Source organism: Salvia splendens, chromosome 10 (assembly GCF_004379255.2).
Source record: "Salvia splendens isolate huo1 chromosome 10, SspV2, whole genome shotgun sequence".
NCBI classification, from domain to species: domain Eukaryota; kingdom Viridiplantae; phylum Streptophyta; class Magnoliopsida; order Lamiales; family Lamiaceae; genus Salvia; species Salvia splendens.
Window position 1 is genome coordinate 3,853,245 of NC_056041.1, and position 23,177 is coordinate 3,876,421.

Consider the following 23,177-nt stretch of genomic DNA (forward strand, 5'->3'; position numbering starts at 1 on the left):
TTGACTCATTATGAACCTTATTTTTATTGGCCATGTATGCATTACTCCATTACATTAGCTCATGGAGGCAATAGTTGATACAACAGCACAAGATACAAGCCATTATATTTCCAGATTTTACATAACGTCTTATATACACATATTAATATAGTAGAGACATTATTTAGTGAATCTGGTTGAATAATGAATATACTTAAACCGATTATTTAGGTAAGAACCCATTGGTGTGTTCAGAAACACACACTAGGTGGTGGAGATGAGATCTTGGCAATCTTACTGGCGAGTGGATCCCAATCGCCTCCCTGCTTCCCACAATGACCAGCAGTCAGCGCATCCGCCTGGACCGAACCATAACCCGAAAAACCTGCCGGCGAAGCCTGAGCAACCAGCTTGGCATTCTCGGCCTTGGCCTTCAGTCGAAGGCGCTCGGCCCGAGAGCCAATGATCTGTCCAAGGATAGAACCTGCAATGGTTATTGCCATGGCAGTTTTAGGCATCAAGACAGACTTCCTGAGCATGGCTATGAAGGGGACTGCAGCATGCACTGCAATGAACCATGAGGGTGAGAACTTTCTGGTATGTTCTCTCCATACGCCTAAAGGAATGTTGGCTGCGATGCCCAAGCAGCCAATGGCAAGTATTTTTGCAGGTAATGGCTGTGGACGAATGGTTTTCACAAGGGCAGTCTTGGCAAGGGCTGCCCTGGCTGCTATTACCGCGGGTGGACACTTGAGCTTGATTCCAGGTGGTGGTCGAAGAGCTGTCGCCACAAGTGGAAGAATGCCACTTACAGCTCTGTAAGACTTGGCCAGTGGACAGTTTCCTGTTGTTAGCCACTCGTTTCCAAGTGCCTCATGTTCTGAGGAACCGCCCTGAATATCATATATTCGTCCGTTAATCATGATCCGTCTAGTTACCCAGTTGCATATACAAACCAAATAAAGGGATGCCTGAAAAGTGAAAAAGTTACTACCTTAGAAGAATGCTCTTGTTTTCTTGATGACTCAGATTCCTTATTCGGTTTCTTTCTAAAGAAAGAATGAAAACCGAAAGGCCCTCCAGGTCCAAATGCTGACATACTGATAGATGCTGCTTTTAATTCCAAACGGTTGAACTCTGGCACAGGCTCAGTTTCCATTTTGTCAACGTCGGGAGGGAGAGGAAGTACCCCATCTTTCCCATGAAAAAGCTTGAAGGCCAAGTCAAAATTAGGACCATCCTCAAATATTGGGCCTTTGGCTCCTTTACACTGAACATAAATTGAAAGGAAGGAATTTAAAACGGTATACTTGCTGTACCAAGGGAGAAGAAGATAGCATTTCACAATGGTAATGTGGAAACAGATTATTAAATTAGGAGAAGGAGAAACCAACTTACAGGAACAGGAATATTCAGAGGAGCAAAAGAAAAGTTGGTTGGCTTATCAATATTCCTCAAGAATGGACATTTTTTAATATCCTGCTCGATGAAGGAACAATCAGAAGGTTCCAAATTCAGTGGCTTGAAGAGGAAATCCATTGGTTTCTCCCCGGTGCTACTTATCTGTGGGTAGAAAATGATTCACTACAAGATTTCAGTACTTTAAAAGATACTTAGAATATTTTACCAGAATGTATCATGATTCATGAAGAGTTGAGTAATATGGAGAGGAAAATTAACACCACTAAAACAGAAAATTTGGTTCACCATCATTTACAATCAGAGTCATGGAGTTGCTAATAGGAACAACTTAAGGGCAATGACAGCTTGGTTGTTACTCATTTAAGCATAAACTCAATAATATTTTATCCATAACAGTATGTAAAAAGGAGTACAAAACAAGTCACATTAGGAACTTTGACACATATAGAACTTTACTCTCAATCACAGATACACAGTAACTTGGCATACATCTATAGGAGATGATTAGAGCTTGGTTACTACGTTTGAATTTTTTTTTCTTTAATTAAATCTCTTTTTCCTGAATTTGTGCCCTCGGTCAGCTATTGGTGCTTTTTATGCAAATATTGACAATTTGCACTTGATGTCATTGTTATCATACAACAGAAAGAAAAAAAAAGTACTAATAAACAAAAAGCATTCTATCTGAAAGATGGAGGTCTTAATTAGTATTCTTAGACCAAGAAACTTTAACCCAATGATCAATATTGCTCTCTAGCAACGAACTGTCGGACATGCGCAAATAAACATTCTCCCCAACAGCCAAGCCACAAAATCCCAACAGCCACATAAAACAGTGAATAAATAACATGAGTTGTTGTACAATTAGAAAGGACTGGGTTCAAATTTAAAGTGGATCAAATGAAAGACTCTATTCAACAATCAAGCACACAACTTCTGAATCAAGGAACTAAAACCTCGAAACTGAACCTTAGCAGCTCTTCTGTTTCATCTGAATATCATTAAAATCATCTAATTCCAAAAGCTCAATCCTGACTACATGAAGCCAAACCAAATTACAATAAGCTACAAACCGGATTTGCAATGCAAAAACAAAATTCAATAGCTTTACGTTCAATTCATCTCCCAGTTCACTATATCCAACCGAATCGCACCACATGCTTATAGAAGATTCAGGAAAAGGAGAATTACATGACGAAAATTAGAGCAATAAAATTGCGGTAATAAAGAGAATATCGCCGTACAAATATGGAGGAAAGGTAAAATACGTTTCCTGCCGGTGACGGCGGCAGAGCTACGGCAGTAGGAGACGTGTGGATAGCACAATACCGAACGATGCCGAATCAAGAAGCTGAGAATTATTGTGGTCAGATTTTCCACATTTTTTAATTTCACATTTAATATCAGCACTTCGCACGTGGAAAACCGGCTCTTCCGGTCAAACTTGGCGGCTTACTTATATTTGCCGGTCAATTTCCGGACTCATTTATCATTCATGGCTGAGGATTTAGGCTTGTGCGTGGGTGGGCAATCGCAGGCCCACTACAAAAAAAATCGATTGAGAATGGAAAAATCGATGGTCATGTTTGAATTTTGATTGCCATTTAATTTTAGGCTTTGAGAGATTTAATTTATACTATCAATTGGATGCGAGTATTAAAAGTTACTCGATCTATCCCAAGTTAATCCAAGTATTTTTTGCACAAAATTTAGAAAATTGTGTTTAGTGAATTAATTGAAAAGAGAATAAATTAGATAATGAATGCAATTAATAAAATATGAAAGCTAATAGAGTAGGAAAAAAACAAAATAATTGAATTTATTAAAAGAAAAGATTAGTCATTTAACTTTAAAAATGCCAGAAAAAGAAGTAGCGAGGCAATTAAACTGGGATGGATGAATTGTGAATAAATTGTGTGCTACAAATAAAACAACCCAATATCAGTCAGTTTAGTTTATCTATCATGCCCAATTTGCTTGACCGACTAGTCTTAGGTACTTTAAAGAAAGCCCAATTGTCAAAAATTGTAACTGTACATATATCACTTTTAAGGACACAATGTATTACTTGAATGAAGTAGAATCTAATATTCATCATTTATTGACAAATACTAACCACCAATTGACTTCTTTCTCTCTCTTTGAAAAATAAAAAACAAAGAAAAACATTCAATCATATAGTTTAGAGATATGTTCGTATGATTTAAATGATCATAGTTCAATTCAAATTCTACCGCCAACTCTAATTTAATTTTTATAGAAATACATACATGGAGTACAAGTTAATACCCACCTATATTTCACTTGTATTGAAAGTGGTGTTTGCTTTGAGTTATTATGCAAGACTGAATGATATAATCCAACTTAAACAATATTTGGTTTGCATAATAAATTAATATGACATGTTAGATCATTTGGACCCCATCTACCTACTCGATTTGGTGATTATTTAATAATCATCCGATCTATAATACAGTACTATTACAGATGTTATTACTATTGGTTTTCTTAATTTATTCTCAATTAGTAATATTTTATTTATATTTAGTCATAATCCGTCATTTTATCCTATACAAAAATCAATCAATCCAAACGTAACACTAAGTGATTGCAAATTACCTTAATAATACCCAATCCATTCAGTCGTATCTATCTCGCCCCCTAAACAAAACATCTCAAACAGTACTAAAAATAACTATACACCAAAATATCTCTTTTGATCCCACAAAGTTAATGTAAGTTTGTGGTAGCTAGTACAAAAATATTCCTCAAATTTAGGATGGAGATTGCAGTTGCACTTATTAGCCGGTGTGTATTATTTAACTGAAAATCTGCATTATTTAACTCATTGAATGAATGATCATTCAATTAATTTTGTTCGTTCCTTTCGTGTTTACATCAGCTCGGTTATGAATATAGTTATTTGTTTACAAGTGGTTATAGGAGTATATATATTACTACTAGTGTTCTACTTCGTGTCACATTATCAAGTTTTAAATCCTTTTTCCCAATTTTTTGTTGTATTGTTACTTGATTCAATTTTTCCTTTGATTGATAACTATGGTTCACCAATTCGATTAGAGTTTACAACTAATTTCTTTAATTATTTGGTATTTTCAAAAGTTTCAAATGATTATTTGGGTTTCGCTATGTAGTACTAGTAATAGTATAAATCAATAAATCAATCTACAATAGTAGAATTAATAATGGTCTATCTCTTTACTTAAAATACTTCAGTTAGTCCATTAATGCCCATTTTTAGTCGAGGGCATGGACGGAACTAGACCTTTGAATAAGCTGGTGCTAACATTATAAAAAATAATAGTATATATATCTATAACAGTAATATTTGATTATTCTTACCTTCTTTATTTATTTTAAAAATTTATAAAATGATGAAAACACAATTACATTATTGAATTACAAATACAAAATTTATATTTTTTATATTAGATACTGTAATATTCATTCAAATTAATAAATTTAGGAAAGTTTTGGTCAATATCATTATGTTTGGAATTAGAATATTAAATTATAAACTTTCAACTCTTCACAATTAATTACAAAAAAAATTATCTTTTGAAAATGATTAAAACGATAGTCTTTTATTAAAATGAGAAAACAAAAATAAAAGAAAATATATATAGTCTAATAAAAAAAATTGAAATTTCTTGATTTTATATTCTATTTTCAACTTTTGAATAACATTTTATACATTAACACAAAAACACATAAATTTTTGATATTTTGGAGATATGTAAAATAATTTGATACGTTTAAACTCAATACTATTATCTTATAAATGCAAGAAAATTAGCATATGGAGTAGTATTATTCCACAAATTAAAAAAATGCAAATTTGATTATTCATTATAGATTTATATCCACTATTCCCAAATCTCGAAACAAACTAGAAATTATATTAGTAGGAGTCTATAACGTCTTATATAAACAATAGAAATTAAAATGTAAATCAATAGAGGGCCCCACACAGCTGTAAATTTAATTGTCGTAATTACTTTCTAATTCTCTCCCTCCTCTCTTCCTTCTCCTTCCCCTTCTTTATGTAATAAAATGTAAAAGGTGCAGTGCAGACACAAACAGTCATGGTGTGAGTACTAGGACCGACACCGGCCAAGCCCCTACTGGAGCGGCGGCTTGGCCCACGCCTAGGTCCGTCCCTGGTCGAAGGGATTATAATTGTTACAAAAGATTCCATCCGAGGCCTCCGACAAGTAGATGAAGTGATTTCTGTAGGCAAGTACAACAACTAACCAAGTAAATCAGTAAATGGAGTAGCATAATACGACTCTAATAAGTTGACAAAACAGAGAAAAAAAATAAAAGGAAAGAGATAGGTCAAATTTAAGAGATATAATATGGAAAATTGTGGAAGAATGATGGAACGCCGTAGCGTCGACAATAAAGCGTTGATATATGTTTGCAGACAGCGAGGAAGGCCACATGGAGATGCACGTGCCAATGCTTGTCTACTACTACTTCATTACCTACTAAATTGTTTTTTACATCTAATTTGACTTGTAATTTTAATTTACCCAAACATATTGAAAACGAAGTACCCATAACTGCTAATTCTCATCTTCCTCACACCAAAATTTTTTTTTTTATTTTTCTCTATTAATATTGGGCCGGAGCCGATGCTTTGAATAGTCCATTAAAGTTTCAAATTATTAAATTAGTACAGCTTTTGTTCGAATTAATACTCTTCACCAATTAGAATATAGAATGAATTACGGTTTCTTCGTTAATTACTTATTAAAGTTCTAGCTAACTGAAAGTACTTTACATATACCAGCCATGCTCTTTGTTTCTAATATGATTTGAAAATGGTAAAAATAAATTAAGATCTAACTGTGTTTTCCATCAATTTCTTATTGAACAGGCTGGCTTAATAATCTACTAGAGTGGTGTGTGTGGATCCACATAAAGTTGATTAAGTCTGTACGTTCAATGAGTCATTAATGTAAAACATAGTCTTAATAACTCTAGCCTATGGAGTATAAAATACTAACGATATCAAACAGAAAATGGTTTATTAAGTTTGAGAAATCGGAATCAATATTCCAATTTAAACAAAACCCCTCAGAATCCGTACTCCATATTAAAAATTGCATATAAATAGCGTATATATAAATTGTTTACGCGTTGATCTCATCATTTGCAACTTGCATTTGTCACATATATCTTCAAACTTTGGTTGTTTAATGTAACTAACTAATTGATCTCTCACTCAAAAACCGGTGGCCCAAAATTTCGTGGGATAGTATTTTTTAAGCAAAAACTAAAATTTTGAATATTTTTTTGCAATTGCTCAAAATGAGTTAGTATTTTCGTTACAACGCTAAAATATTGAATACAATTGTATATTTACCTTTTTAGTTAGTCTAGATCTCGAATGTACTCCCTCCGTCATGCAATAATTGTCACTCTTATTATGGACACGGATTTTAAGAAATGTAAAGAAAAGTTGGTTAGAAAAGTTATTGGAAGTTGGGACCCACTTTTCAATATTGGTTTTATAATAAAATGTGAGTGAAGTGAGTTAGTGGAATGTGAGAACGTGCTCCATCGCCAGCGCACCAGCATCCAAGGGCATGGTTGCCGGCGGAATTGGTGTCAACTGCTCTGATCTTGTCGCACCCGAACTCGACATGATTTGAATGAGTACAACGATGAAAACACCACTTGTTAAGGAAGAAGTTCCCTAACAATGATAAATCCGCGTCGAACGTCGCGGGAGCAATTGCTCGTCGATCACTTCGGCGTCGAACTAGGGCTACTTGCGTTTTGCGCAAGAAAGAAAGAAAGAAAGCTGCGTGAAAGTAATTTTATTTCGTGAGAGATGAAATAAAAATTCACATGTATTTATATCTAAGGACCCTAGGGTTGGTTCGACCTACGATCCGGGAAAGAACCAACAAAGAAAACCCGGAAATGAGCTTAACGACCACTCAACGAATAATTAAATAAAAATAGCATGTTCGAAAATAAATATAAAAAATAATAATAAAAGACTCTAAATAACTAATGTTTCTTCTTCTCCTAGCGAGACACGAACTCAGCATATCGAGAGGGTCGTTTGGGTTGACGACGAGATGATTGATCCCGTCTTGCTGGTTCTGCTCGCAGCTCCTCGACGTGCACCGTCGTATCCGCGTCCAACTCCTCTTCGTGCAACAGATCTCTCTCCTTCAGCCGTGCCGAGGGGCTTCCCGTAACAGAGACCTACTTACCATTTATGGTAAAAATAAAGTGTGATAATTATTGTGGGACGGATCGAAATGGAAAAGAATGACAATTATTGTGGGACGGAGGGAGTATTTTGCTTGTGGGATCAAAATTAGGCATGACTAAACATGAAAATTTGCATTCGTTCTCTAAACTAATTAAATTTTACTAGTCCTATATACCTTGCTAATGCACTACTTTATCATTGACATTGACGATACACCAAACTCAGGCATGTAAGATGGAAAATGCATGGAATGATATTTAAATCAAGATCATTCAAGTACCTCCAGTAAATGAAATTGATTTTTTCAAATTTTAATATCTGAATGGACTCGTATACCTCTTCGATACTGTATGCATCATAATCTTGTAGAAATCTATTTGTTTATATACAGTTGACACGCAAGTACATAGTACTATTAACAGAATACGATTTATCAAATATATTCATAGTATGTAAGTGTCATAATACGATTTGAAATAATGGTAGTGTCATTTAATGCGTATAAAATCAAGTGAAAGAAAAGGAAGGAATTCTTCAGCTGTGTTGCAAGTGTGACAAGCAAAGAATAAAGCAGTTGCAATAAATATTTATACAATAAATAAATGATGTCGGTGATCCCAAACTTCTTCTCTATTTATTTATCACTAGCCCCACCACCAACCTATAGAAAGGAAAAGAATCACGAAATATCGTGTAGATGAAATAGAGATTTCCATGCCATTTTTTTACATACTATGTTGAATGTATCATGTATGTGCTCGTATTTATATAACGGTATGTTAATCAATATGTAACTTACAATATGAGGCAATATTTCACGACATATATGACATGCATGGTAACATAGCTTAATCAATCTCGTAGGAGTACCATTTTTTACCCATTCCGCATTCCTAAAAATTAAAATAATTTCGTATTTCATATATTTGTTATATATCCTAATTAAATTTATATGTGATTAATTCACTAAGTTTTATAAATTCAATTAGTTTAAAGCGGATATTTCGAGTCATCACGGGGCCGGTAGATGATCAATCATTATTGGTCCTTTTTGAAAAAAATTAAGTTAATAGGCTAAAAATTCGCATGCGAATTGAATTTAGTCATTTCAAAAAGAATATTTTTTTTTACTCATACATGCAAATAAAAGTAGAGGAGAAAAAAGTGTAGAAGAATGTGCTGCAACTTAACAATGTTAAATATATGTCGTGGTTGTAACATGTGATGCGATGTAGCAACAACATGGAAGTTGATAGTGCTTCAATTCAATACCATGTGCATTATGCTTCTCTTAATTCGGCCATCGATAATGATATGTATTTAATTAACGCTCCTCACGTTTTATTCAATATTCTAGTTTGCTTTCACCAATCAATTATATCATGGATCGTGGGTAGCACTGGTAAAACACTATTTTGCATGTTCTCATTGAATTTATTTCGATCTCTTCAATTTCTCTATGGTCATTTGAGAAATAGACTAAACGTACGCATACGTGATTCAATCCGAGAATTTTCGATAAAAAAAAATAGTCTTATGACGTCTCACCTTTATATAACGCAAATTAATTGCTTTTAATATGCTTGAGATATTGTAGACGTACATATAAATAAATTGTTTCTAAAAATCTTGTGCAAACCTAGGCTACTAATAAGGCCAGCATGGTGTTTGGGTATTCCGTCTCCTAAATGTGGCGCGACATAATTTTATAATCTGTATATAATACTGTATAATTTCACAATACAAAATGGTGATGTTAATTAGGTGTTAGAATGTTGCAAAATTATTCGAATGATAGTTTAATAATTTGAGGATTAAAGTGATATACTCGTAACATTTGAGTAAACATAGAGTGGTAGTCCATCGAGCTCGTCAAAATTATGGTATAGAAAAATGGACATGTCGTACAATTGATAAAAAAGATCTAATTTACGAGCATGCAGTTAAAAAATTATTTCCGATAATTAACTATGTAGTTAATAAAATGAAAATAATTAATTCGGATTTAAAGTGATAATTAGGCTTAAAATATAAGTCACATTGAATTAATTGATTAGGTAAAGGTAAATCTGATCCGCAATCATTATGTTTACTCTTAAATCCATACGTTAAGTCTGCAATAAATAATGATTTTCGAATAGTCGAATATATATTTCAGTCTGTAAACATAAAAAACACTCTAGTAAATTTAATTCAACATTATTTTTAATATTGTTATACTTTTATGCGAAAATAAATTGTACAGTACTATATATTTCAATCTATATTTGAATATTGGGTTATTCCTATTATCGACAGGGACAATATAGTAGCATCGAAATATATAACTAATCATTATACTTATTCGATTATATGAATTGTGTAAGATTTTAATGCAGCTGTTATTTCGATATTATTATACCATTATCTGTTCTAATACTTATTTTATTATCACCATCGACCATCGTGAACGTCTAATTAATTATAGACTAAAGTCTCAATTTGGTCCTTAACATATTGCGTTTTTTTATTTTGGTCCCAAACATTATCTTTTGAATTATTCGGTTCCTCACATTTGAAATCGGATCACATTTGGTCCATTTTGGACGGTTCCGTCAAATTTTTGACGGTTTTAATTACCGGTCACAAATCCGTCAATAATCCGTCACTAACCGAGAGAAACTGATCCGTCACAAATCCGTCACTAATCCCAGTGATTACCATCAATTGCGTATATAAGAATGATACCATCAATTGCGTATATAAGAATGATAATCCCAGTGAGAAACTAACAAAAACACTAATCATCAATGGACGAAATTCTCCATGAACTCTTCTCTTCCATCGCAGTCGGCAAAGATGTCGCTCCCCCCTCACTAGATCCATCCACGGGCGTCAAATCCAAGGACGTCGAAATCGCGGCGGAGATCAACCTCTCATCCCGGATTTACCTCCCGCCCAACGCCGATCCTACCAAAAAGCTCCCGCTTCTCGTCTACTACCACGGCGGCGGCTTCATCGTCGAATCCGCCTTCTCCCCGCTCTATCATAAGCACCTCAATCACTTAGTCACTCAAGCCAACATCGTCGCCGTCTCGGTAAATTACCGATTAGCCCCTGAATTCCCGCCCCCGATCGCGTTCGAGGATTCATGGCGCGCTCTCAAATGGATCGCCGAGGGCGAGGAGGAATGGATCAACGAATTCGCCGATCTGAAGAGTGTGTATTTAGGCGGGGACAGCGCTGGCGGGAATATAGCACACAATATCGCAATGTGGGTCGGGTTGGAGAATCCGGAGGGTTTCAATTTGGAAGGGATGTTCCTGAATTGCCCCGCCTTTGGGGCGTTGATCCGATTGGGTGCGAAAAGGCTGAGGAGTTCAAGAAGTGGCTGGATTAGTGACGGATTTTGTGACGGATTAGTGACGGATCAAGTTCTCCCAGTTAGTGATGGATTAGTGACGGATCAAGTTCTCCCAGTTAGTGACGGATTTTGTGACGGATCAAGCTCTCCCAGTTAGTGACGGATTTTGTGACGGATTAGTGACGGATCAAGCTCTCCCAGTTAGTGGCGGATTAATGACCCGGTAATTAAAACCGTCAAAAATTTGACGGAACCGTCCAAAATGGATCAAATGTGATCTGATTTCAAATGTGAGGGATCAAATAATTTAAAAGATAATATTTTGGAACAAAATATAAAAAAAAACGCAATATGTTAAGGACCATTTTGGGACTTTAGTCTTAATTATATTATCTGTTCGATTATATGATTTTTTTATTATACTAATAATTCATTAAGTATGATTGTTATATATGAAATAATTGATTTTAGTATTTCATAATAATTGATTATTATTATATTAAAATTACTATTACCTTCGTCCCGCATTAACCGTCATATTTACTTTTCCGCATTCGTTTTGTAAAAATGATAATAAATAATTAAAGTGAAGAAATAGTAAAGTAAGAGAGAAATGTAAAGAAGGGTACATAAAAAAAGATTTATTCATGAGTATTCTGTCGTGTTAATGGGGATTCATGAAAAAAAGTATGTTAACTAGTTTTTGTGATACGATTTGGTTTTTCGAATATTGTGCTCAACACTATATATGGTTGAGTGGTTGACTCACATAAGCGTTGTCTATTCAATTTTATAAGCATATCTATACGTATATGTGCTAATTATCACTCACACAACAAGCATAATCATTGTGAAACATGCTTGAAGGAATCGCTTTTGACACTACTTAGTCGTCTAATTAATAATTCAATAAACTACACATGAAAAGCAAAGACTAAAACTTAGGTCATGTCATAATCATAATTGGATATGCTTTATTATTATTGCGGCCTAAACACGCAATTTCAGAACTATACCCTTTTTATATAACCAAACATACCCTTCTTGATCAATATCTAAATCCAATCGTTCATTAAGTTTTGAAGGGCATGTATTTTATTTGCAAAAAAAAGACTACTACTATTAATTGAATGAACTACACAAATAGTCCTTGAACTATGCGTTTTGCACGCAAATGGTATATAAACTTTAAAAATATCGTGGATAATCCCTGAACTAAGGTGTAATCACATTCTTTTATACATTTTCATTATTCATCACAATTTTGTACCAAAAATGCCCCCGATGCATGAAGGGCATTTTTGAACTTTCATATCTAGATATTGGATTTGATATTTTCTTTATCTTTCTCTCTAGTACTAAATATGATATTTTCTTATAGTTTGAGTACCTAAATGATATTATTCACTTCACTTTTTCAATCATTTTATGTCATATCTTCTTTCTCTCTCTTTTTCTAAATTTTAGGAAGTAAGAAATTAAAATATAAAAAATACACTATGAAATTCTTAAATGTAAGGAATAAAATTTAAAATTATAAATTTAATTATCAAAATAAATTTTAGCTAAATTTAATTTGATTATGATTAATTTTTTTAATATTAAATATTATAATTAATAAAAAATTAAGAATTTAGTTTTAATTAAAAAACAGATTTTAATATTAAAAAATAATCAAATCAAATCACAATCAAAATTAAATTTTGTGACAAATTATTTTTATAATTAAATTTATAATTTTGATTTTTATAATTAATATATTTAAGAATTTCATAGTACTATTTTTTATTTTAATTTTTTACTTCCTAAAAATTTTAGAGAAAAAGAGAAAGAAGATATGATATAAAGTGATTGAAAAAGTGAAGTGAATAATATCGTTTTAGGTACTCACACTATAAGAAAATATCATATTTAGTAATAGAGAGAAATATAAAAAAATCAAATCCAATACCTATATATGAAAGTCCAAAAATACCCTTCATGCCTTGGGGGCATTTTTGGTACAAAATTGTGATGAATAATGAAAAAGTATAAAAAATGTGATTACACCTTATATCATGGATTACCCACAACATTTTTAAAGTTTAGGTACCATTTACATGCAAAACGCATAGTTCATGGACCATTTGCGTAGTTCACTCTTATTAATTTCACCTTTTAGCAACAATCTTGGCACCAATTATGTGGCTCGGTTGGTCGGAATTTGGTGAATAAATACGTGGAATAAGAATATACCATGATAAAAGAAAAAAGTACAGTAAAATAAGAATATATGAATTGTGGATGGGTGGGATTAATAGATATTTGTGACAATAATGTTATCTTAGCCCACAAAAATATCCGACAAAAAAGGGAAACAATTATTTATAATGGAACAAGAGTAATATTAAGTTAAAACGGGAAATATCCAAATTTTAACTGGATGACATTTGAACGTTGAAACTGGAGCTGGACCCTCAAAAAATACATCTTCCTGAATTTTTTGTCTTCAACCATACATTCAATTTCTTTTATCGAATAGTAGTAGTATAGATTTTCTATATCAACTTATAAATTATTTTATCTAACAGTAAAAAATGAATAATTCCCTTTGTAATATGCGCTGAATCAAACACATTGAATAATTAAGAATAAAAAGTGCATTAATTTGGACATTGAAGAGAAGAGTCGTATAAAGGGGCGACCGACGTAGTAATTGACTGCACGGGAATAAATAAACAAATAAAACAAATTAAAAGGCGCGTTAATAATCAATAAGTCAAAATTCATGTGATGGCGAACATGAACATCTGGGGAGGGCACCGACTATATACATGTCATTACAAAATGTATAGGGAAAGACTAATTTATTGATTGGTCAGAATAATTGAAAATTCATTCCATTTACTGCTATTTTTCTGATTAGCATTAAATATTTTTCTGTAGCACCGTCAAGGACTAAATACTATGCATGATGAAATCCAATGCACTCATTATGCCCATTTCGTTTTACTACTAACTAATTAGACCGAAGAAATAGTGCATATTATTCTTATGATTAAATCTGACAAATCCAATACACCCTTTCTGACTCATTTCGTATTAGCAGAGAGATCGAGGAAATATTGCACATAATACAGCATTTAATAAAATATGCATATCATTAAATTTAGTAAAGTTGCCAGGTAACAATGATTCACCCTATTTGGTGTAAACAACCCATGCTTTTTATGGTGAAATTGAATCCGTCAATCATCTACTATATCTTAATTTCTTTCATCCCAAATCTTGAAATAATTTTATATAAGGAAACCCTAACAATAAACAGTAAATTAGACTCAATCAGTTATATCCCTTACCCCTATTATTATTTTATTCAAATATGTTACTCGCATAGTAGTGCATTAGTTGCTTGCCATGAACTTAACAGTATAAAAAAATACTACTATATTCACAAATTTAAACTATACTCCCTATTTTAATTTTGAATTAACAAAATCCAAGCAGCGCAAAAAATTGAACAGAACGGAACGGCTAATAATTGGGGATACGTCAATCCATAAGCGGGCCCCGCTACGTATAGATTTCAACAAAATCCTACCGACAAATCCGGCCCATTTGCATAGTTCGTTTTTGCAGTCACGTGTTGCTCTGTTACTGGACCATATTTTTACCTTAATTGACTGTAATTACACCGAATTTCAACATATTTCAGTAATTTTAACTGGTTAATAATTACGGCGTGGGATTCACCGCAGTTGGAAATACGGAAACAGAATCCACCAATCGAAAATTATAGAGAGAGAAGGAAGAAAGGAGAAGGAAGAAAAAAATACAGAGCAGACCAGAAAGAGACAGCTAACGAGGCACACGGCATAGTAGTAAAAGTCATAATCTATAGATGCGTTCACATGTATTTCTCTATATCTATAACTCTTTTATTGTGACAGTGTGAGGGCACAGCAACACTTCTCTTCACTGGGATCCTCTCTCTCTCTCCAGAGATTCCTTTTCCCTGCAAATTCAGTCTTTGGATTCGTATAAAGTGCACTGAGTTCTTCTCTTTAGCAGAGGTGTGCGTATATCCGCACACTCAAACCCAATCCTATTTTGCATAAGGTAGTTGCTTGTTTGCTGATCTCTGCATATATGCTTGTTTTTTACTTCTGTCATTTCACTTTCCAATTATTCTCTGTTTCTGAAGGGTGCCAATTCGGCAAATTGGGGGAACTAGTTTATCAATTCGTTTCTGTATTTTTGTTTGATTTGGGGAAAATATTGACCTACATTGCACGGGCAGATCTGAGTTGGACACTGCACATTTTGGTAAATCTGAAATGAATGATTTGTAGTTAGAGATTCAATTCGGTGTGAAGATTGAGTTTTTTGGGTAATTTCCGTAATAAGTAGGGTGTACTTCAGTCTTCTCAATCGGGTGTGTTTTTTTCACTTGGTTTAATTTCTCTGGTTTTGTTAGGCTGAGAGTGATCATTGAATCAAAGAAACTAAGGGTAGCTGTTTGCACCGATTTTCATCACCCTTTCTCTTTCTTTGATGTCTATGTCTTTGTTCTATTTTTGTGATTTTGCATGTTCAAGTTAGGTGAGAGTGATTGAATTGGTTTCCTTTTCTGAATTGGTGGTGGAGGGGGCCCTCATTAAGTCGGCTGAATTCATAAAGCGTTTGGGCCCAATATCATGTGCAAAATATAAAATCATGCACATAAAAATCCAAAGCGTCTCTATTGCTGTCAAATCTTCAAGTATTTTACTCAAGGTTTAAAGTCAGTTCAAAATCCATTGGATCAACAAAAAATTTCATGTTTTTGTTTTTCTTTGGAATTTGTTTGAGGATAAAATTATCTTGAGAACATGTAAATTATCTCTTTCTCAAGATCCATGGCATAGTTGAGGTGCTGCTTATTGATTATATCAGAATAGATATCATTTGCTTGCATGTATCATTAGTCTGAGGATTCAATATGATGCTAATTTAGATATCTCAGATCATTGATTTCCTCTCATTGTGCAGCTTGTAGAAAATTCTTGACAATGAAGCACAAAGATGGAAAACCGATTCTTCAGCACGATAAGAATTCTACAAAAGTTCCCATGGCAATAATGTTTGTTGTGCTGTGTGGATTTTCATTCTACCTGGGTGGAATGTTCTGTTCGGAGAAGGAAAAATTTGCAACAAACGAGGTTCCTAAGGCGGTTGAGAATCCAAAGGAAAATGCTGCAATTCCAGCTGCAGGGGCATTGCAGATCAAAGCTGTGAAGTTCAACGAATGCCCTGCTGATTTCCAAGATTACACCCCGTGCACGGATCCTAGGGTGATTTTCATTATCTGAAGTCTTTTCATTTTCTATTGATGAGATTTTGATTATTGTGAATGACATTGTGATATTGTCATGCTTTTTGCAGAGGTGGAGGAAGTTCAGTCTCTACCGGCTTTCCTTCATGGAGCGCCATTGTCCTCCTGTGTTTGAGAAGAAGGACTGCTTAGTCCCGCCTCCCGATGGCTACAAGTTACCTATTAGATGGCCTAAGAGCAAGGATGAATGTTGGTACAGGTAATGTTCGGTGTTTTTTGCTCAGCACTACTCTGGTTTTCAGAGCCGTTTTGTATCTGTTGGAAACTTGACATAATTGATATAATTTGATGATCTCAGAAATGTGCCATATGATTGGATCAATAAACAAAAGTCAAACCAGCATTGGTTGAAGAAGGAAGGGGAGAAGTTCCACTTTCCTGGCGGTGGCACTATGTTCCCCAACGGTGTCAGTGAATATGTTGATCATATGCAGGCCTTGATCCCAGGAATGAAAGATGGGACAGTTCGGACAGCCATTGATACCGGATGTGGGGTGAGTCCGATTTTATATGCTTCAACAGCATGCTTGCTTAGTTATTAGCAAGTCTGGTTTATCAATCTGTGTTGTTTCCTTGAAGGATCCATGAGGCCACTGCTTGCTTAGTTTCTTACGATTGGTGTAAATTATCTTATTATTACCCTTTTAGAACAAATTGATCTTCATGGAGTCTTTCTGTATCATTCATAAATAGTAAAAGATGCAACTCATATGTTTGAAGCAGCTGCTGATTTTGACTTCTACCGCTCTGTGTTATTACTTGTTGAGCTGTCTTCCTCTGTTTGATTATATATTTTTTTCTTAATTTTTTTCCTAGTTTTATCACTTATACAATGGCATAAGAATTTGTCTCAACTTTCCTCGCTTGATCTATTTAGGTGGCTAGCTGGGGTGGTGATTTACTAGATCGCGGTATTCTCACAGTCTCTCTGGCCCCTAGAGATAACCACGAAGCCCAAGTTCAGTTTGCTTTAGAACGTGGAATTCCTGCAGTTCTGGGCATCATATCAACACAGAGACTTCCTTTTCCCTCCAGCTCCTTCGACATGGCACACTGCTCTCGATGCCTCATTCCATGGACTGAATTTGGTTAGTCACCAGTTCTTTTGTTTTCTGTTTTTCCTATCCATTATATGCATCCATCTCTTTTGTCTTGATCGAACATAGTCACTGAATATTGCACTTGCTATCATTTTCAGGTGGAATTTATCTCTTAGAGGTGCACCGTATCCTCCGGCCTGGTGGTTTCTGGGTTCTTTCCGGCCCACCTGTAAACTACGAGAACCACTGGAAGGGATGGAATACCACCATTGAAGAGCAGAAATCAGATTATGAGAAGCTGCAAGGGCTTCTAACATCTATGTGTTTCAAATTGTACAACAAGAAAGATGACATTGCTGTCTGGCAGAAATTATCTGACAGTAGCTGCTACAAGAAGCTCGAGTCCCCGGACACGTACCCCCCAAAATGTGACGATGGTACTGAACCGGACTCTGCTTGGTACACTCCTATCCGGCCCTGTGTCGTTGTTCCTGACCAGAAGTACAAGAAGATAGCACTGAAATCCCTTCCCAAATGGCCTGAGCGGTTGCACACTGCCCCTGAGCGTGTCTCTGATGTCCGTGGTGGAAGCGATGGTGCTTTCAAGCACGATGACAGCAAATGGAAGACAAGGGCGAAGCACTACAAGAAGTTGGTCCCTGCAATTGGAACTGATAAGATCAGAAATGTCATGGACATGAACACTCTGTATGGAGGCTTTGCTGCTGCTTTGATCGATGCTCCATTGTGGGTGATGAATACCGTTTCCTCCTACTCTTCCAACACGCTTGGTGTTGTATACGACAGAGGCCTGATCGGAACTTATCATGACTGGTAATATATCATTTGCATCATACAATCAAAATATTAATCTTTTCACCTTTGTCTGATGATGATCTGCCCTTTTTTAGGTGTGAAGCTTTCTCCACTTATCCTCGTACATACGATCTTCTTCACCTCGATGGACTTTTCACTGCTGAAAGCCATAGGTAAGCAAAGCCCTATACTATTACTACCATTAAATTTGTAGTAGAAATTTATCATTTTATTACATCAATCAAATTAATGTTAAAACTTGTTGTACCTGTGTTTAATGGTAGGTGTGAGATGAAGTATGTTCTGCTGGAGATGGATCGAATTCTCCGTCCCAATGGGTATGCTATCATCCGGGAATCAAGCTACTTCGTGGATGCTGTGGCTACGTTGGCTAAAGGAATGAAATGGGGTTGTCGGAAGGAAGAAACAGAGTACGGCGTGGAGCAGGAGAAGATCTTGATCTGCCAGAAGAAGCTGTGGTATTCCTCTAAGCAGAGCTCAAGATGATATTTTGAGAAATGATGAGTTGGGATCAATGGAAGCATGTTTACATATACGTCATATTTATCAATACAAAGACAAGTTCTACACTGCCGTTTTGATCAAATCTTTCAACCCAAGGAGGAGGAGAAGTAGCATACTGAATAACCAAGGTTTAATATATTAGTGCTTCTTTTTTTTTAATATATATTCTTTTCAAGGTGGATTGTATCTTATTCTTCTTCCATCATACTTCTTCACCCTTATGAAACTGTGAAATCTGTTAAGGGTATTTGAAGTAGGAAACGGCGGCCAAAACTTTTTTTTTATCTATTTATTTGGAAACTCTTAATTTCTAGTTTTTTTATCGATTTATTTTTACTGTTTTTTTTTACATTATTATTGAGATGTTATGGAGTATCTTTTTTTAGTTTCAATTATGAGTATTGAAGTATCTATTCATGCGGTAGTGAACATGATATTTTAAACAAGACTAGTACTCCTTATGTAAGTGACATTTAAAACACTGCAATTTATTATACCAAGGTGTAAGTTCTAAATTGATTATCTTAATAAATTAATGACTTTATATACTCTATTGGAGTAGTTTTTTGTTATTGTTATCTTGTAGGAGTATAATTTTCAACCTTCATCATATTTGATGAAATTCTACTTTGTTTTCTAAAAGGGAAAAGTAATTAATATCACAATATACAAAAAAGGGAGAAATAAAAAATTATTCACATCATAATATACTACTACTTCCTATCAAAATATTAGCCGAATTGGCCTATAAAAATTTAATTTATAATACTAATAAAAAACGACTAATTGTTTGATAACCAAAAAAAATCCAACATAATAGAGTATATGTTTTGAAACATTTTCAAATGAAATAATCATGACCTTAATAATTCTATCACACTGTCGGGTCACTTCATTATAGGCCGATCATTAGTTGTATACAATAATCACGACACTTTCCCATTATACAATAAAAAGGTAATTATAAACTTCTAATATAAAAAAAAAACACAAAGCATTGGAATAATGTCTATCTTATAGTAGTACTTACAAGTTACAACTGTTTTTTAAGTTAATGGATCAGTTGGCATATAGGAGTATAGTATAGCTATGATGTACCTGGGTCTTGACAAGCCATTTGCTTGGCCCATTCTCGAATTTTTATTTTATTTCTTTTTTTAAAATAATTCAACTTTTATCGTATATTGCAAATTTCCAACCAAATTTTACACAGGAAGATTCAATTTTATCATTTCGACATTTTACTGACATTTGGGTTAATCTGCACATGCACCTGTCCTATTACAAATACACCTAAACACATGTAAATTAGCAATAATACTACAATCTCAGATGTTAACATTCCCAGCTCAAACCAAAAAACAGCATCGTTTTTCCTCACAGAAGGTCAAGTATATTATTTTGTGAAGATTAAAGAAGCTAATCTGTCAACATCTTTGAATTTGATAATAGTATTATGATAATTGGTCATACTGTAAAAGCAAGTTCCTTAAATGATTCATGAATTTGTCAAGAATCCACTAAAGCTCCTGCGACTCATATTTTTTTTAGAGCATTCACAGTGGTGCGGATGTCCCGTCGGTCATCCCCGCGGACATCCAAAAAACATCTTCTGCCACGTCATAAGGATTTCCCACTACACTGCCACGTCATAAGGACTTCCCACTGTACAGTGGCGGACATCCTCAAGAACATCCCGACGAACTTCCCACAACAATAGAATTTCCGAAAAAAAATATAAAATAATCTGGACGTCCGCGCGGACATCCGTGGGGTCAACGCAATGGCGGACGTCTGCAAGGACGTCGCGACGGACGTCCCGGAAATGCCACGGAACTCCGGTGTCCGCAGCGGACGTTCGTATCCGCGTCACCGCTGCGCAATGGCGGACGTCCCGCGCGGAACTCCGGCACGCCGGCCGGACGTCCGCCGGGACGGGCGCCATTGTGGATGCTCTTAAGTCAACTGTCACAGTCAAGATTTATATTCACCTCTAACTCTAACTAAACTATCCAAATTTAGCTCCATCATTAACCATTAAAAATAAAAGGTTGTCTTAACCAATGCTCTAAATGGACCAAGCTATTTGTAGTTCTTGTTCGAGCTCATTTAAAATCTTGTTAGATAATTGAAGCTTGAATTATAAGCATATATCTGAAATTTCTGAAGTTGTAATTAAGTCGCCAAAATAAAATAAATAAAGTTTCAAAATTGCTTTATACTACTAATTGAACTAAGCTTGAACATGTTGTACTCGACTAAATTCGAATCCACCCTGATTATAGCGGCAAATTTCCTCAAAATATAAGAAGTTTATATGTCATAGGCATTTTGAACAAGGGGAAAAAAAATACTCTATTCGACCCACATTATTTGAGTCTTATTTTATGTTGGATTGCCTCATCTTATTCAAAACATTTTCCATCATGGTAAAATCTCTTTATTCTTTATTTTTAATTTATTCCACTTTATTCTTTCTTATAGTACTACTTTGTTTTATCTATATTAAAATTATTAAATATAATTTATTTATTTATTTTTATCTTGTGTTCCAAAAATAAATCTCAAATAATATTAGATGAAATAAAATAGATTAAAAAACCGACTAATACAGGACAACGACAATTAAAAATTCGAAGGACAATGATGCAAAAGTAGCTGTTACTGTTAGCATCTTATTATTGCTTAAAAGTTGAAGAAGCCTTCAAAGCATCAACCAAGAATTATTATGAATATCTTTCTCTATGATAGATCGACATTCTCATATGCTTTTAATATCTATGAATGAATATCATTAGTTTGTTCCATTACAGTAGTATTATTAATTAGCACATAATCCCTCTATCTCAATATCCTTCTCAAAACATAAAATCATTTTATTATATTTATCCATTCCGGAAATTCTCACATGCCCTGTAATTCGATAGCTGAATTTACAAATATTATTTTATTTAAAAATTGAATAATGAATAGAGGCAATAACGTGGCGCCGCCGCAGCACTCTGCAATTACACTTCATCGTCCCACCAAACACCACATCTTTCGAATATCCATTTTTTAAAATTTTATTATTTATTTTATTTAGTCATTTCTTGAGATGCCCAATTCCCCCACACCAGCATGCTAAATTCTATTCGCGGAATGTGGGATAAGATGGAATAATTCATCCTATCATGACCTAACTTCCTTACATATGTATCCATATACATTTCATTATTTATAAATTTAACTTTCATACTTGCAATGGTGCATATTTATTTCAATGGAGTCTAGTGGGATGGCCGTAATAATTCTACTTACTACTACTATACTAGGATACATGTCAAGTCCAATTTGATGGCTAATCTATAATATAATTATATGTTGGATTTATTGACAAAAATTATATAAGTGTTGATGACCAACTAGAAGAAAAAGGTGGCTATGGTTGCGTTTCCGTTGTATATTCTTAGCCACATGGAATGTTATATTATAGGAATTTTTCTTCCGCCTTTCTATCTATCTCCATTTCAATATTGCAAATAATACCTTTTTTACTATTGTGTTTCATTACTAAAATATGCATGCAATATGATAGTAATGTGCATTAATATGTATGCACAGATAAATCATTTTCTATTTTTGAAATGGACTACTCGGATTATTCTCCTATTACATGTTTGTCAAGTGCAACGCCTAATACCAAAATTCAGAAAATTTATACCGAAAATGGGCTTTTAATATGTACAAATATAAAATGATCTTCACTTTTTTTTATAAAGCATTAGATTAGTAGTGTCAGATGTCACTCATATAGGGAAAATAACGTGTATATTGGCAATATATTGGAATTTCATTATTTCAGAATTTCATATAAAAAATATTAACCGAGTCACAATATTAAAAGTCGAAAGTATATAATAATTAAAACAGTTGAGAATTAATATGATTTCTATCTCTATCCGTACACCACATGAGTATTACGCATATATAGTTTCATTTTTACACGAAGGAATTTAGAATATGATAAGTGTTGGTGAACAATAGCTTTATAACTAGGGTATAGACTCTATTGAAGTTAGTTGCAGTTTGGTTGAATTAGTTAACTTTTTGATGAAATAACTCCAGCTAAATACTAGTTGCTGACAAACCAAGCATTAATGTTAATAAATAGTCTAAATTTTACTTAGTATTGAAACATATTTACTCCGTTCCATTCCATGTTAATAAAGATATTTAATTTTTTGTACTTGAAACAATAATGCAGTGGAAACTTAAAAATCAGTCAAGGCCAACAACAATTAGGAGAGCAAAACCAATCCCATTTAATCCCATTAACTAAAATTTTCAACGCATTGTTTTTTAGGGATTCAATGCATTGTTATTTTTACTATTCTCTAATTTGACATATTTAAATAATTTTTAAAAAGTGACTAAAAATTTAATTAGAAATACAAATCTAAT

The 23,177-nt window shown here is 34.1% G+C and overlaps 2 protein-coding genes and 1 pseudogene across 7 annotated transcripts; 2 read left to right on the top strand and 1 right to left on the bottom strand.

Moving 5' to 3' along the window:
* On the bottom strand, positions 1-2,762 carry LOC121752296. 5 transcript variants are annotated; one of them, XM_042147290.1, is made up of 4 exons: positions 2,670-2,762; positions 1,378-1,542; positions 974-1,249; positions 1-872 (listed from the first exon to the last, which is right to left on the bottom strand). In XM_042147290.1, exons 2-4 carry the CDS (start codon positions 1,516-1,518, stop codon positions 231-233), a joined length of 1,059 nt encoding a protein of 352 aa, XP_042003224.1. In that variant the 5' UTR covers positions 1,519-1,542; positions 2,670-2,762; the 3' UTR covers positions 1-230. The 5 variants fall into 5 exon arrangements, with proteins under 5 accessions (XP_042003224.1, XP_042003221.1, XP_042003222.1 ...); XM_042147287.1 differs by having other exon boundaries at positions 2,646-2,761; XM_042147288.1 differs by having other exon boundaries at positions 1,378-1,563; positions 2,646-2,761.
* A 7,684-nt stretch (positions 2,763-10,446) lies between these two features.
* LOC121751805 lies at positions 10,447-11,036 on the top strand (annotated as a pseudogene).
* Positions 11,037-14,853: 3,817 nt separating this feature from the next.
* LOC121752461 (probable methyltransferase PMT20) lies at positions 14,854-19,064 on the top strand. Of its 2 annotated transcripts, none has more exons than XM_042147547.1 (8): positions 14,854-15,098; positions 16,011-16,312; positions 16,404-16,552; positions 16,652-16,847; positions 17,231-17,441; positions 17,552-18,227; positions 18,305-18,382; positions 18,494-19,064. In XM_042147547.1, the coding sequence occupies exons 2-8, from the start codon at positions 16,031-16,033 to the stop codon at positions 18,714-18,716; spliced, it is 1,815 nt and encodes a 604-aa protein (XP_042003481.1). In that variant the 5' UTR covers positions 14,854-15,098; positions 16,011-16,030; the 3' UTR covers positions 18,717-19,064. The 2 variants fall into 2 exon arrangements, with proteins under 2 accessions (XP_042003481.1, XP_042003482.1); XM_042147548.1 differs by lacking the exon at positions 14,854-15,098 and adding an exon at positions 15,750-15,891.
* The last annotated feature ends 4,113 nt before the right edge of the window (positions 19,065-23,177 follow it).